At 52.0% G+C, this 15,322-nt stretch overlaps 1 protein-coding gene across 2 annotated transcripts in view; it reads left to right on the plus strand.

The window, feature by feature from the left end:
* Positions 1–11,228, plus strand: part of NXN (nucleoredoxin) — a 152,826-nt gene extending 141,598 nt beyond the window's left edge. For both annotated transcript variants that reach the window (XM_038548429.1, XM_038548430.1), the window contains exons 6-8: positions 4,456–4,635; positions 6,321–6,445; positions 9,589–11,228. In XM_038548429.1, coding sequence (XP_038404357.1) covers positions 4,456–4,635; positions 6,321–6,445; positions 9,589–9,771 — 488 coding nt within the window. In that variant the 3' untranslated portion in view covers positions 9,772–11,228. The remainder of the gene's footprint in view (positions 1–4,455; positions 4,636–6,320; positions 6,446–9,588) is intronic.
* The last annotated feature ends 4,094 nt before the right edge of the window (positions 11,229–15,322 follow it).

The raw sequence follows: 15,322 nt of genomic DNA on the forward strand, positions 1-15,322 counted from the left end.
GCCTGCCTCTCTCTCTCTCTCTCTGTCTCTCAAGAATAAATAAATAAAATCTTAAAAAAGAGAGAGAGAGTGATCCCTGGGTGGCGCAGCGGTTTAGTGCCTGACTTTGGCCCAGGGTGCTATCCTGGAGACCCAGAATCGAATCCCACGTTGGGCTCCCTGCATGGAGCCTGCTTCTCCCTCTGCCTATGTCTCTGCCTCTCTCTCTTTCTCTCTCTCTCTCTGTGTGACTATCATAAATAAATAAAATAAAATAAATAAAATAAAAAGAGAGAGAGAGAGAGAAAACTCAAATCTGTATCTCTCTCACCTGCATTCCTGCCTTACGACACAATTGTTTTTCATGCTCTGAGTCCCTTTTGGTCTCTGTCCACACACATACGTACTTACCCAAAGCTGTAATCCTACACACATAGCACTGGGTATTCTCTACTTTCTATTTAGCGATGTATTACAAACCTTCTCCAGCTTGCTCTAGCGCCCATGATGGCCACTGTTGTGATCACATATTTTTTTGCCCTGCCCTATGCCCTCACCTGCTGTTCCTGCTGAGGGTCTGCTTTTCCTCCCATTTCTCTTCCAGCTCTCAGCAGCCTCTGTGTGATGCCTCCCAGCGCCTCAGATCCTACCACAGTCTAGAGGCAGAGCAAGAAATCTCGGGGTTCCAGCCCCACCCAGCTCCTCTCCCACTGCCAGAGTGCTGTGTGACAGAGCTTTCCTGCCCCAGGCCCCTGCCGCTGCCACTCCCTTCAAAACCTCCTCTTTCCTTGGTAGTGGAAAAGAAGCCAAACTAAATGTAGGACAGTCTCAGGACACATGGCTTTGAGATTGTTTTAAATACTCACAGATTGGCTCCTCCCCGGAGGAAATCATTTGGAGCAGGCTTTTCGGCCTTGTTCTTTGTTCTGGAGGTTTTGAGGGAGACAGTGAAGGGGGACTCTTAGGCACTACTTGTGGTCCAGCCTAGCACATCAGGGCAGGGGGCTTGAGGCATGTTCTTCCTTGAGGTATGTTCTTCCCCTCAACGGTAAGCTTGAGATGGTGCAAGTAAAAGACACCAACCCCACATGTGGTGGACCTCATACCTAGAACGCTTGCTGCAGTGTTGACATTGTCTCTGCATTCTGTTTCTTCAGCTACTTCCTCCAGCCAGCACAGAGGTTGGAAGTTGCTGTTTATCTCACCAGACCGAGGCATAGTCTTCTATACCTCTGACTTTCCATGAGCCAGATAATCAATGCAGGGATGGCCAAAACTAATAATCATTAAGTTATTTATAAGAAGAGCTAGTATTTATGGAGTACTCACTGTATACCAGATACTCTGCCTTCAGCATTTTATACTTGTCATCTTGTTTGTTCCTCACAACACCCAGTAAGATAGGATACCGTCTCTACCCCCTGTGACAGCTGTGGACATGAGGCTCCAAGAAGTTAAGTGGGCGGCCTGGATCTTCCTTAGGATTCTCACTGTACTTTTCCTCAAGTACATCCCAGCTGGGAACTAACAAGCTTGAACAGAGATGAGATGCTCCCTTTGCATTCCCTTCAGAGAAGCCCCTCGCTGGCATGGAAGTTATTTTGCACAAAGGCATCGATTAGAAATTTTCCATTCTTTTTCAGCTTCCCATTAGAGGCTTTGCCCTATTTTCTCCTTAGAAGTCTCTGCTTCCAGGAACCTGCTTCAAGGGAGGGGAGTGGGAATGCCTGCTGAGGGGAGGAGAGGGAAGAGGTGATGGCAGCCCCAGCCTCCCTCCCCATGGCCTTGAGGAGGAAGTGCAGAAAGCTGTGGATGTGGGGGTGCGGGAGCCAGGGCCCTCTCTTGACTGCTTGTGAGAACCCCCCACCTACAGTGGCCTGTAGAAAAACAACAGGCAGACCAGGGCTCCTGTCTCAGCTTGGCCACTTGCGGCTGATGACCTTAGGTGGGGAACTTGGCCATCCGTGAAAAGAGGATTAATCGTACCTCCCGCAGCTATCGTTATGGAGGGTGAATAAAGGAGCGTGGCCATGCTTCTATGGTACCGAGCAGATGTGCTGAGAGAGATAGCTCTCCTGTTCTTCCTGTGGTTCATCCCTGGAGGAAAGCACACACTCTTAAGGCTCTAGGGCCAAGCTAACCCAAGACCGGGTGATGGCGACGGGACCCGGCCCAGTGTGCCTGCCAGAGAGGAGCTGCTCTGGGTTGATGGCTGACCGTGGTTATTTTACCCACTTGCTTTCTGTTTATGCATCACAGTCACTCATACCTCATTATCTTGGGCTCTTAGACATGGGCTTTGGTGCTCAAAGCACAAATACAAGTGGGGACTTTGCTTTTGTGCAGCTGCCGGGAAGGGGTGGGGAGAGTCAAGGCTGAGGGGTGCTGTTCCTTGGTGGAATCAGCTAAGGACCCCTCAGCAGCCAGCAGAGGGTTTCAGGTCCTTGTCCTGCCGGTCCTCACCAGCAAGGATTTCAGACAGGCTGCAGCCATGGAACAGAGAAGGCCCCTTAGAAGAGTCCCTTGGAGAAACCAAGGCACCAGATCAGGAAGTAGATTTCCTTACCCTCAGATTTTACTTTTCTTCCTGTCTCTGTCCTGTGTGCCTGCTTGTCCTCCACCAACCTGCTCAGCGTCCCACTTCTGGGTTACAAACAGACCGGCTGCTATGTCTAATCATAGCAGTGGGCAGGCCCTGGTTTAACCCAACACTTGTAATTGCCCAATGTCAGAAACACACCAGCTCTGATTAAAGAACTCTGCCAAAGCCTATTTGAGCTGGGGCACAGTGGGGTGCACTTGCCCACAGCTGGCTGGCCTATCCTTGGGGATGGGGAACCCAGACTCTGGAGGTTGACATGCAGCTGTAAGGATAAAGCTGAAAATACTCTATGCCTCTTGTGCTCTGTGTGACACACAACCCAGGAGGCCACACTGGCTCTGAGAATGTGAAAAGGCCCAGGAGCCCGAGCCGCTTGCGTTTGTATAGGATGCGGTGGGAATGGCAGTTCTCCAGAGCTCATTTCTCTCTGGACCTGTTCTCTCTCTCTCTCTCTTTTTTTTTTTTTTTTAAATATTTTATTTATTTATTCATGAGAGACAGAGGGAGGCAGAGACACAGGCAGAGGGAGAAGCAGGCTCCATGCAGGGAGCCCGATGTGGGACTCAATCCTGGGAATCCAAGATCACGCCCCGGGCCAAAGGTAGGAGCTAAACCGCTGAGCCACCCAGGGATCCCTGGACCTGTTCTCCAACACGCCAGGCCACTTCTAATAGGTGTGAACATAATGGACTTAAGTCCTTTTGAAGACAGGCCCACCACCACATGCCTGCTGCGCCAACAGCCACACTGGATTACAAAACACTAGGGCCATATTCTTGGTCCTTCAACGCCCCTACCCCCACAGAGAAGTAAAATGTCAGTGGAGCAAATTACTCACTGAACACTTTGGAATCTATAAATATTAAATCGCTATGGCTTTCCCTGGCCCATATAAAATTAAAGCTCTGGTCAGCTCCAGAGGAGAGAGGCCCTCCCTCAGCGAGGGCCCCTGGTTCGGCGACAGGGGTGGGGAGCTGCTGCCAGTGGAGGGACAAGCGTCTCCAAAAGGACAAAGCCGTGGCTGTGGGTGGTGGTCAGTAGGGGGTACCTCAGCTGGAGGAGAGGCAGTGGGCAGTGGGGTACAAAGAACAAGGAGGCAGCAATCCCAAATGCGACTGCGACCCAGGGTGGGGCTTTCTCTGGTTTTTCACTTGAGGCTTTGTGGTTGGGGGGAGGTGTGTGGTTTGCAGAGACTGCTGTGTGGCATTTCTTACTCTAGCCTAGGACTCTAAAGTGAGGGCGGCAGCACTGCAGGCTGCACATTCCCTCCTGGACTGTCCCCCTCAGAGAGGGAGTCCTGGAACCTCCCTGAGCAGCAGGGCTGGAGATGGGGGTGGGGTCACTGGCTCACTGGCAGCCAGCTGTCCCCTGTTCTGCTGCAGCCCCTGCCCCCAGGCTCCTCCCCTCCTCTGGCCCCTGTGCTCACACTGCTAGGGCAGCCCGCCTTTGTGCCACCTCCCACTGCATGGGTGGATTTGTGCTGGCCTGTGTGTGTAGCGAGTACAGACGCAGGAGTGTGTTTTCACACCCCTCCATCAGGTTTTAGATCCCCTGCAGGTGGCAGGGGTATCTTCTGCTTCTCTGGGATCTCTTGAGGATTTACCAAATCCTTCTATGTGCCAAGACCTGGGGTTCAGTTCTTGAAATGCATGACCTCGTTGGTGTTTACAGAGTGGGATAAGGAGGATACCATAGTCCTGGCAGTGGAGGACACCGAGGCCAGGAGAGGTGAAGTGAGTTGCCTGGGTTCCTTGGAGAAGTGGCACACAGATCCAGGGGGAGTTCTGTTCAGTGGCTGTTCAGTGACTGAGCCTGGAATCTGCCCTTGCACTCCCAGCACTTCCTGACTCTCAAGTGAGCTCTCTCCCTTGCAGGCATCCCCACCCTCATCGTGCTGGACCCACAGGGGGAGGTGATCACGCGGCAGGGGCGTGTGGAGGTGCTGAATGACGAGGACTGCAGGGAGTTCCCTTGGCACCCCAAGCCTGTGCTGGAGCTCTCCGACTCCAATGCTGTGCAGCTCAACGAGGGCCCCTGCCTCGTCCTTTTTGTAGGTATGAAGCCCAGCAGGAGCCCCAGGGTGGGCTGGACAGACCTCACGTGGGAGGGGTATCTGTCCCTGCAGTTTCTTTCTGTCACAAACAATGCCAAGCCTGGGCCTTTGTCTCTCCCAGCAGCCTTGCTTTTGACCCCCATGATTTATTCATGGCTCTGCCCCTGTGGGAGGGGTTCTGGGAGCTGCTGCTGTGCTTTCCTTCCTAGACTGCCAGCTGGGAAGAATAGGTCAGGCTGGAGCCAGGCCCCCACGAATAGACCCATTGTTGGAAGGAGGCGGGCTGCATCCACAGCAGCTGCAAGGGCTGGGCCCCCTTGGGCAAAATCCCCTGCCCCCCCAGCCTCAGGGCAGCATCTCTGTGGCCAGGTGTTCTTCTCAGTCTCCCTAGTCTGCTCAGTGGGTGACTGCCCTGTGGGGCAGGAGGACACCAGAGCATCCACTCCAGGCTCCCTGCAGTCCTGTGGGATGACTTGTGTTCCTTTTTGCAAATGGAACAACTGCTGGCCAAGGGCCACTTCACCTTCTGCCTTGGGACGAGCCCTGGCTCAAAATAACTTGGAGTTCAAGGATCGTGGCTGAGATGCTGCTACCCCCACGTCACTGATGGGGTTGGTAGGGAGGTGTTCGGGGGTCATGTGCCTGTGCTCTGGAAGTCTGGTGTGGGGAGGGGAGCCTATATACAGACTCACAGGAATTCTTAAACTGACTTGCCGGCTGGCCCCTGTGCCTGGAGAACAGAGGTCTCCTGGGGAAAGATGGCTTTGGGGAATCATTGTCCTCGGGCTTTGCTGCCTGCTGCAGCCTCACACACCCACATCCTAGGCCTCTGGGAGATAGTTCTGAACTGAGGGACAGTTGTACCTCACTGGCCACCTGCAGATGTTGGTAAGGAGGTCCCAGAGAGGCAAAGCGAGTTCCCAGCATCACAGAGCTGATTAGATGTGGGTCTAAACTATGTCCGGCGGGCCCCTTGGGCAGCGCGACATTTCTGGAGAAAAATCCTGCTTCCTGCCTCCCCTTCCCGGCTTTGCCACTCGGCGTGTTGCTCTTGTTCTGGGTTATGAGGTCCAGCAGGAGTGAGCCCCAGGGCCCTGGAGTGTGGCTGCTCCCATGCTGCTTTCCTGGAGGCAGGAGGTGACTGAAGGGGGCTCTGGGGCACCCAGCTAGGCAGTCCATCCCCTCCCAGGTGAGTCCGACCAGCCGTGAAGTTGGCATTCTAGGGGTCCCGGTGCCATCCCGCTGCCACCAGAGCTGCTGACTGTACCGCAGTCCTGACCCACTGCCACCACCAGTTCTGCCATTTTCAATAGGCAGTCAGATCTGAGGTCATTCTGGTTCTGTGATTGAGAGGAAAAGTACAAGGACCTCAGGTCCTGGCTGAGGGGAAGCTCAGCTTCCAAGGCCAATTTGTGAGGAATTCAGTGGAAAGAACCTTGGTGCCTGGAGTACTAGGGACCCTCAGTAAGGTGAGTTGTTCCTGAGGGAGCACAGAGCAGTGGTGTGCATGTGCTGCAGACACACCCTCGTGTATCCCGGAGGCAGGCCCACTGCCCAGGGGAAGTTTTGTTTCCATTCAGGGGCCACCCACATGGGCATTTCAGGCCCAGGACCCAGCTCCCTCAGGGGGCACCACTCCATCTGTTCCACAAACCAGTGCTTCTCGCGGCTCTCTCCCCATTACAGATTCTGAGGATGATGGGGAGTCTGAGGCAGCCAAGCAGCTGATCCAGCCAATAGCGGAGAAGATCATTGCCAAGTACAAAGCCAAAGAGGAAGAGGCGCCACTTCTGTTCTTTGTGGCGGGGGAGGTGAGTGCTGCTGGGGCCCGGTCTGCTGGCTGCTTGGAGGGTGACTTTTAGAACATGTGATTCAGCTCTAGGGTATGTTTGAAGGAGCCCCAGGATCTGGGGTGAACACATACGTGTCATACAGCATGGAAGCCCATTTCCTGTCCTTGCTGTACCTTCCTCCCTTCTCTGTCACTCAGCAGCCTCAGAGCAGCAGGATGCTGTCCCAGGGTAGGGCTGCCTTCTTGCTCCCCTCCCACCTGAGCTGCTAGGAAGCCTGGCAGCCACAGAGATGGTGATTGGCACTCGCTCCCTTATGGCTTGGCCCATCCCTCCGCCCTGGCCTTGCAGAATGGGTTCTTCACTTTGCAGGCATCCACAACTTAGACCAGCGTTTCCCCAGCTGCCCTGGGGAGGGTGCTGGGGGTCGGAAAGTGCTGCTGTCCCAGTCTCTTTTCACCCAAGTCCTGTCCTTTGAAGGCCTCCAACCAGGACGGACCACACAGACTTTTCACAGGGTGGGAAAGCAGGCTGCCTCCCACAGGGGCAGGAGCTTCCATCCCACAGACACAGGAATCCCCTGCTAGAACGACTGAGCCCCAGCTCAGTCCCCACCCCCAAGAACACAGTCCACGCATGCTCCACGCAGACCCCGCCAACCTCCCCCTGCCCCCAGCCAGAAGCTGGTTATTGATACACACACTTCTCAAAGCCCCCTGCCCCCTTTGCACCTGTCTATATCCCCAGTTGGTCAGGGCCCGGGACTCATTTCATGCTGTGTTGTTTGGATCCCAGGAGAGGCAGATACCCTGAGCCACCACCCATTCATCACCTCGTCAATAGCCACCCCTGCTAAGCCCCGGTGGGCCTCTCACAGGCAGCCAAAGTCACCCCATTCCGAGGTGGGGTGGAGGGAACAAAGATTCACTGCCTTGGGGCTACACAGTCCTGCTCCACACAAAGCACAAATGGAAGCTGCTCTGAATTTATTAAACTCTAACCCCTTTCAAATGGCTGTGAGAGAAAAGATGGGTGCAGAACAGAAGGGGCCTAGCCAGGGGCAGGGGTGGGGCTGGAGAGCTCTAGTAAGTGCATTAGGAATGTGTCTGAAAAGGCGCATTTGCAGGTTTTCTATGGACCAGGCAGCAAGCCAAGCTTCACCAGCACCATCCCATTTGCTCCTCACCTTTCTGGGAATGGAGCCATTACCGTTTCACAGATGAGAGCACAAGGCGTCTCCCAAGTCTGGTTGGTTGGTCGGCTAGGCTATGTGTACCTACTGGCTCACCTGCCGGCTTGCACGAAGCCCCGTGTGAGCCGTTCTTAAATCCATTTTACAGGGGACAAGACCTGGGCTCACAGGAGTGACTTATCAAAGTTAAACGTTGAGCAGGTGGTGCAGAGGACTGAATGTGAGCTCAGTGTGACTCCACAGACAGTGTTCTCACTCCTTTGTGCATGTGGTCAGGCAGGTGGCCAGGCCCAGAGGGAAGGAGGCCTGCACCAGGACAGGGGGGTCATCCAGTGCTCAAGCTCCCCACCTGGCCATCCCATCCTTCTTGTGCACTTCACCTGGGCTCCTGACCATGGCAGCTCTCTTGGTCCAATTTTCTGGCCTCACGCTTAGAAGCCAGGCACTATGGAGGGGGATGGGCCCTGGGTGCCAGGTCATGAAGCACAGATGGAACACTTCTGAGCCAGGACTCTGGCCCTCTACCACTCTTCCCAGGGCTAAGGGTACTTGTCTTGACACCATGCCGTCCCCCCCCCCCAACCAAAAGGCAGAAGTCATCCCTTCTGAAGCCCTAGTAGACATTAAAATTCATCTCCCTGTGGTTTGCTCAGAGGGAGAGGGGAGGGGACACAGCGTTGAGCTCAGCTTGGCCCAGGCCTCTTATTGGGAGCTTGATGTTCAATATCTGTCCAGTGCCTCCCTGCTTATCATGCAGACTGTTTATTAACCCACACAGAGGGCCTGAGTGAGCTCATCAGTGCCAGAGATGATGAGTCACCCATCATTGCTAGAAGTACATGCCCTTTCTGGGGTGGGGGAAAAAAAAAAAGATGACCACTAATCATCTTCCTAAAGATCTGCCCTTTGAGAAAAGAATGGTTTTATGTCTTAGAAACCAATGAGGGGTAAATTTCAGGCCTCCTGCTTGCCAGCATTTAAGGCCAGGAATGCCCCAAGCCCTTCCTCTGCACAGTGGTTGGGGTCTTCATTCAGTTCAAAATACTGTGTGGTGTGTTTGTTTTATAGTGAGACAGCCTTGGGGTGGTTATATAGAGTCCATTTCCTGCCATCTACCAAATGGGGGTCGGTAGCCTGAACAGTGATCTCAAATGGTTGCTCCCTTACAAATTCTGCTGCTAGTCTTTGGGTTTTGGGGTTTGCTTTTACACTTAACAAGGGAAACTCACCTGGACAGTCACTGGAAATATATGATGAATGCAGCCACCCGTGCCACTCCAGGAGGTATTTCAGTAGCCCTGTCTTCTGAACTGGCTGTGCAACTCCTGCTCCCCTGAAACCACAGGGGTGGGTTGGGGACAGTGAGCTGTTTCTGTTAAAGACATTCCAGAGTTGGAAAGTCCAGATTGGCCTCAGATATTCATAGTGGGCCTGCAAATAATTGAGAGGTAATTGCAAAAGGACATGATTAAAAGACAAAACATTTTTACCAAGCAGAGGACATGTTAAAGTTGCTTTTTGGGGATCCCTGGGTGGCGCAGCGGTTTGGTGCCTGCCTTTGGCCCAGGGCGCGATCCTGGAGACCCGGGATCGAATCCCACGTCGGGCTCCCGGTGCATGGAGCCTGCTTCTCCCTCTGCCTGTGTCTCTGCCTCTCTTTCTCTCTGTGTGACTATCATAAATAAATTAAAAAAAAAAAATAAAAATAAAGTTGCTTTTTGTGCCAATGAAGAAAGAGGACTTGCCTGGTGATTTGGGGAGCTGCACAGAGAATTCTAACCCCCCCCCCCAAGGCAGGGTAGAGTCCACTGCTCCCTGTTCTGAGAGCCCATCTTTCCCAGAGAGTCACCCATTCTTCAGGACAATGGAGTGGCTGCTTTCCATGCTGGCTTGGGGGGAATGGGGGGGCGGTCAGGGGACTCTCTACCCTCTTGAAAACTTACTGGTTTTCTCTCTCTATGGTAACTTCCAGGATGACATGACTGACTCCCTGCGAGATTACACCAACCTGCCCGAGGCTGCTCCTTTGCTCACCATTCTGGACATGTCGGCCCGGGCCAAGTACGTGATGGACGTGGAAGAGATCACCCCCGCCATTGTGGAGGCCTTTGTGAATGACTTCCTAGCAGAAAAGCTCAAACCAGAGCCCATCTAGGGGGGCTCCAGCCTCAGGAGACGTTATTTAAAACTCGGTCTTCTCCTCCTCCTCCTCCCCTTCCTTCCCTCCACCCTTGGACTTTTCCAGCGTGTCCTGAATCACACAACCCAAGTGTCCAACCTCTCTGTGGTGCCTTGTTTTCTGCATTAACTCCTCAGCTAGCACCCTAAGGTGCATATCCTCTCAGCAGCAGAAGAACCCACCATGTTCGGAGACTCTGCTTGGGATCCACAGGGCTGGTAGACCCTGGCCAGAACCAGGACTGCAGCACACTCTCAGTCACTAGCTCTCGGTGAAGTATTTGCCAGGTGTTCTCAAGCTGCATGAACCTGAAGGGACAGTGTGTTGGTGCTCTGGCTCTGCCTCTGGTGTCAGCGTGCACACGTAGCACCCAGGACGGCTCAGTGACACACGTACGTGCGGGTGGACCCGGGAAAGCGCCATGGCCTCGCTAGGCCTCAGCCCTGAGCTGCGGGCGAGAACATCCTTTCTCCTAAGTGACTTTGTCTATCTTGGTGTGAGGGAAGAACAACGCTTGGCAGTCAGTTCTTGGGCGAGGGATCTCAAGTCTCAAAGGAAGCTTGTGTTCTTTTTTGGTGAGAAAAAGAGCAGCTCTGGTAATGATTCATGTAGTAACTGCTTACTCTGAGCTCCTACCATATGATAAGAAAGAGATTTCTCATTTTTTCCTTATATCTTTCTTCTTTGATTTACTTTCTCCAAGTTTCTGCCCTCATCTATGAACAGCCTCTACTGTCTTGGAATTTTGTTAATAAATTCTTCCCTTTGGACATCTTCCCAAGAGGCACCCAGCCCTGTGTTCTTGGAGGAGCCCCACCTCACCGGCACAGGCCTCTGACTCGGCCCCACTCTGGGCCTGGGGGCCACTGCAGCTCTGCTGAGGTGCCTGTGTCCACCTTTGGTTACCTGTCATCCCTCTTTTTCTTTTCAAAGCAGAACTAAAAAGTGACAAGAAATTACCAGAAGCCTAGCTTTTTCCTAAGAACCTGCACAAAGAGATGTGTCCTAGGGTGACAGTGGGAGCAGAGGACCTGTCAACTAAAAGTAGGCCTTGGATCCACTCTGCTAGGGTCAGGTAGCTCAGCTCCCACAAAAGGAAGGTAACAACAGCTGTGTCCTTGGAACTTGGGGTGGAGAGCTTTGTCTAGGGGTTCACAGGATTTGGGCCTATCTTCACTAGGCATTAGGGTCTTTCACACGATCTCAGGCCTTACCCTTGGCTCCACTGACAGCATTCTGTCAGCCAAGACCACTGATTTGAAAAATCCAGCCCCCAGTCAGCTGTTGACAGCACTGCTCCTTGCTGAATTGGATTAATTCGTAGTTCAGAGGTACAAAGTTAGTTGGTGATTAGACAGTTACTTGATGTCACAAGCCTGAAATGCAATCACCTAGTAAGAAATAAAGCAGGCATCTCTGGACATTATCAATGAGTTGGCCTTTCTTGTGCTCAGTAACAAAAATCTTTTTGCTTGTGGTGCTGGGCTCTGGGGAGAGGGTGGGGGAGGACACGCTAGATCCTCTCAAATTTTCTGGATACCTAGTATCTGTGTTTTAGAATTGTTGAGAACTGGTCATCTGTTGAATCCTGAAGCCAGGGAGCTCCTTTGACTTAGAGCACCAGAGGCAGATCCCTGCTGGAGCTCTGGCTGCCATCTCTCCTGGTTCCACTTGCCCTTGTGGAAGGTTGATTCTCTGATCGCAGGCATCCTTGAGGACACTGGTGCTCATTCCCTCCCCGCAGGGGAGCAAGTGCTCTGAAGCCTGAGGAGGTCAGTTGCAGACACAAGGAATCCCACACAGGTCTCCCTGTGAAGAATGGGCGATAGTTGGAGACTGTCAACCCTAGCTCTGTCCTGGGCCAGTGTCTCCTCCGAGAGTATGGCAGATGTGGGGACAAGGTGAGGTCAACCTCACTTGGAAGATGGATTTCTGCCTATGTCCTATATCATGATAGCCTTGGAGGAAAAGTGGCCTCTCTTAGAAACTACTTATATTCTGGCATAGAAGTAACAAAGTCCAGTGAGGAGTCCCTTTAAGTTCCTGCAGCAGAAAAATTAGATCGTAATTCTTCTATGGCCTTAACAGGGCTGACTTGAACTACTTGCCACTAAGATCAACTGGATCCTTGACACCAAAATTCCCCTCTTGGAGTGGATGTGTAGGTTAAGATCAGTGGGAAGGTTTATTAAAAAAAACCCTGAGGTTTATATAGTGGAGGCTTTGAGGGGGAACACTGGGGGAAGACCATTCACCAGTGCCAGTAAAAACCCCTGGCTCAATAGTGCAAGATATCTTAAAGGTTCTTGATGCAGACGAAGTGGGTGGCTTTTTAATTCCCACTAAGCAGCTCCAAAATACCTTAATTCTTGTCACTAATTAGAAGCAGGTTAAAACCCCAGCTGTAATGTATTCAAGGGCTTCCATCAGTAGCAAGGGAAACTACCCCAGCAGGTTGAGGCAGGAAAGTAGCTATAAAAATGCCACCCTGAAGTTCCAGATTTTGCACTCACCACAATGACTTCCAGATCTGATTCTATTCATTTTCACAACAGAGATGAGATTTTTTATCTGACCCCAGCAATAAAGATCTGGTTAAGAAAAAGGATACATATTTGGAATTGGTAGGTCCAGTGGGCAGCGGTAAATGCCAGAGTGCAACTGAAGCTTCCTTTCCAGGAGTGAGGTGGCTGCCTGCTTCCCTCCCCTGCCTCCCAACCACAATCTCCAAGCGTGTCCTCAAATTCAGTGCCTCTCACTTATCCAAGCATAGGGAGCTAGTACTGTTTTGGCAGTGGCCAAGCTTCAAGTGGTAATTTTCAGCCAGACTTTGTTTTTGCCTCTTGCCTAGTTAAACACACTATAAAGCTGTTTTCTCCTCCTGCTGCCGTCTTCCAGGATAGCAAACGGAGCTCTGCAATGATCTAGAGAGAACCATGGCCCAAGATCAGATCGGCAAGACCCAATAAGGTATCGCACTGCTGGCTTAGGGAGAACACCATTCGTGTGCGAGTGCACGCGTATAGACTGGGAATGCTAGCTCTGGGAGGGATCTGAGCACACCTGGTCCAGCCCCCTCATCACACAGTTGCAGGCACTTCCTGGTCACATGCCATTTCCCGGGGCCAGGCTGGGGAGGCCCATGCTTGCCAGATAGGACTGGAATGGGGCAGCGTGTGGACGGTGGGGAGCTTCAGCAGTGCCCTCTGTGGCTTCTTTGGGTGGTGCCATGTGAACGGAGGACTGAAGTTCCCTGAAGCAGCTGTGCAGAGAAGCACTTAACCTACATCCCTCTTAGCTGACACTGACAGGGGCAGGCAGGAGTACCCAAGGGAAAATTCTTTGACAAATGGCTGTTGTCTATTGGTTTCATTCTTGATTGTTCAATGTTAGTAAATGGTGCAAGTGAAATACTTTCCCAGCAAACAGAAGGCTGTTTGTAGGAAAATTTTATATTGGGTCTACTTTATGGCTGGGATGTCTCCTTCTAGTGGGGTAATATGACATTAGGATGTCGTAGGTGTGCCTCCAATGTGAAAGCATGAAGAAAATAGGCTTTGTTCAAGGCTTATGCCTCCCTTGGAGTTCTGGAATGCTTCCCAGGCCAGGAAGTATGTTATTCCGCTGGGGCAGGACTTGTTCTGAAGGACTGATGGATTTTTATTAATGAATGTACCAACTCATGAAAGCCTGTAGGTCAGTATGCAGCCCAGAGGCAGGCAGCCCCAAGTCTGGGTTCCTGAGTGCTCATGCCTCACACGGGTCAGTCACCCACATGGGCTAGAATGAGGATACAGTAGGAGGCATGATCTTAGGACCCAGGACTAAAAAAGAAATCTCCTTTGGACATCACAGGATGTGGAAGTCCCCAGCCATTAGGGAGCCACTCTGCCCATATACAGTTTGCACCACCCCCTCTGGTTGCAGAGGTGAAACAGGGAGGCCAGAGCCTGTTGCAGCCCCGTTGCCTCCACAACCCTTGTTTCCTCCTTGCATTCTGCAAGTAGCAGCTTTGGGGAGGGCCCTCTCCAAATACGAGGCTCCAGCTAAAGAAGGTAGCTCCCCTACAATACAAATGTAGTAGGAAGAGCAACGATGCCATCTATAATGAATTCAGACTTTCGGTTATACTTGGCCTCTGAGTGTTGGTCTGGCTTCCCAAGTCCTTCAGTGAGGGTGGCCTGGCTAGTAGGCTCTGTCTCAGCTGGACTGATGTAATATGGCAACCTAGTTGAGACTTGAAGTCACCCACAGCAATAAAGAGCTCATCCACTCATTTGGCGTCTAGCTTGTTACCTATGTACATTATAAGTTCTTGGAGTTTAAAGATATCTACATGAGTGTTTCCTAAAAACTGTTCAGGTGAGCCAGCCAGATCTGCTTTTGAAGAGTGGGGCGGGGGGCCACCCAGGCCCTTGCAGCACAGCTGGGAGTGTTTAGTACTAGTCACAAAACCCTGCATGAGGTGCTGTAGCTGGGGTCTTTGTGTGGCAAGATGACAGAAGTGCATCTAAAAGCAGCTCAGCTGGGGGGGTGCGGGGGGCATCTGGTGCTCCTGTTAACCATGGAGCAAGTGGTAGAAGGTCCTAGCTCAAACTGGTAGAAACCAGTCCCCAGAGGGCTGCTCACCCTTGGGGCCTTCCTGACGGGATTTGCACTGTGAGCTGGCAGCTGCGAGTGGGGAAGAGGACTGTAGCCCTCACTGCCCTGAAGCTCCAAACCGGGATGAGGGTTCCCGGTGTGAGTTTCAGACACACACGTGTGGGGCCAGCAGCCTTTGTCCAGAGCTGCTTTCCCAGACGTTCCATTCAAAGGAAAAAGTTGTGTCAGCTTTTCTTGCTGCAGCCACTTCCCACTGCTGCCCAATTTCTCCTTAGTGTTTGGTCCAACACCTAGCTATGCTTCAGATTCTGCTAAGACAATAAGAATCCAACTTCAGCACCTCTGAGCACAAATGGTCTGCAAAATGCCCTCTGTGGAGACTGGACTCCCTCATTTTTCAACTTAAAATCCCAGAAAAACCGTAACCTCTCCCTTCGGGGCTGGGAGTGCTGTTGAGGCTTGGCTGCCATCTTGTGGCAGAAATCACCGTGAGCGCTGTGCTCAACAAAGGCGAGGAGGCCCTGGGCCTACCAATCATTCGGCGGCTTCTCCTTCAGCTCATGTTCTGTCAGGTACTGCTCATTTTTTTATTCTGACTTCCTGGGGAAATGATGAAAAACCAAAGTTGGCTTAAAATGAAAAAGAATCCAAGAAAGCAATTTTTCATGACCGCTCAAGCAACTTCGCCACCACATGCTTCACCTGTAGTCATTTTAAAAAAGGAAAACTTGCCCTCCTCTCTGATAAATTATGATCACAAACATAAAGAACTCACAGGGCACGGTACATAAGCCACTCACTATAAAGCGAATGGGATGGAAATTTCTTTTCTTTCTTCTACCCAGTGTGATAAAACAGGCTTAGCATTAAATGTCAGGTATACGGGTTTTACAAGGTTTTGTTTTTAACAGGAACAAGGCATAGG

Source organism: Canis lupus, chromosome 9 (genome assembly GCF_011100685.1).
Source record: "Canis lupus familiaris isolate Mischka breed German Shepherd chromosome 9, alternate assembly UU_Cfam_GSD_1.0, whole genome shotgun sequence".
Classification (NCBI taxonomy): Eukaryota; Metazoa; Chordata; class Mammalia; order Carnivora; family Canidae; genus Canis; species Canis lupus.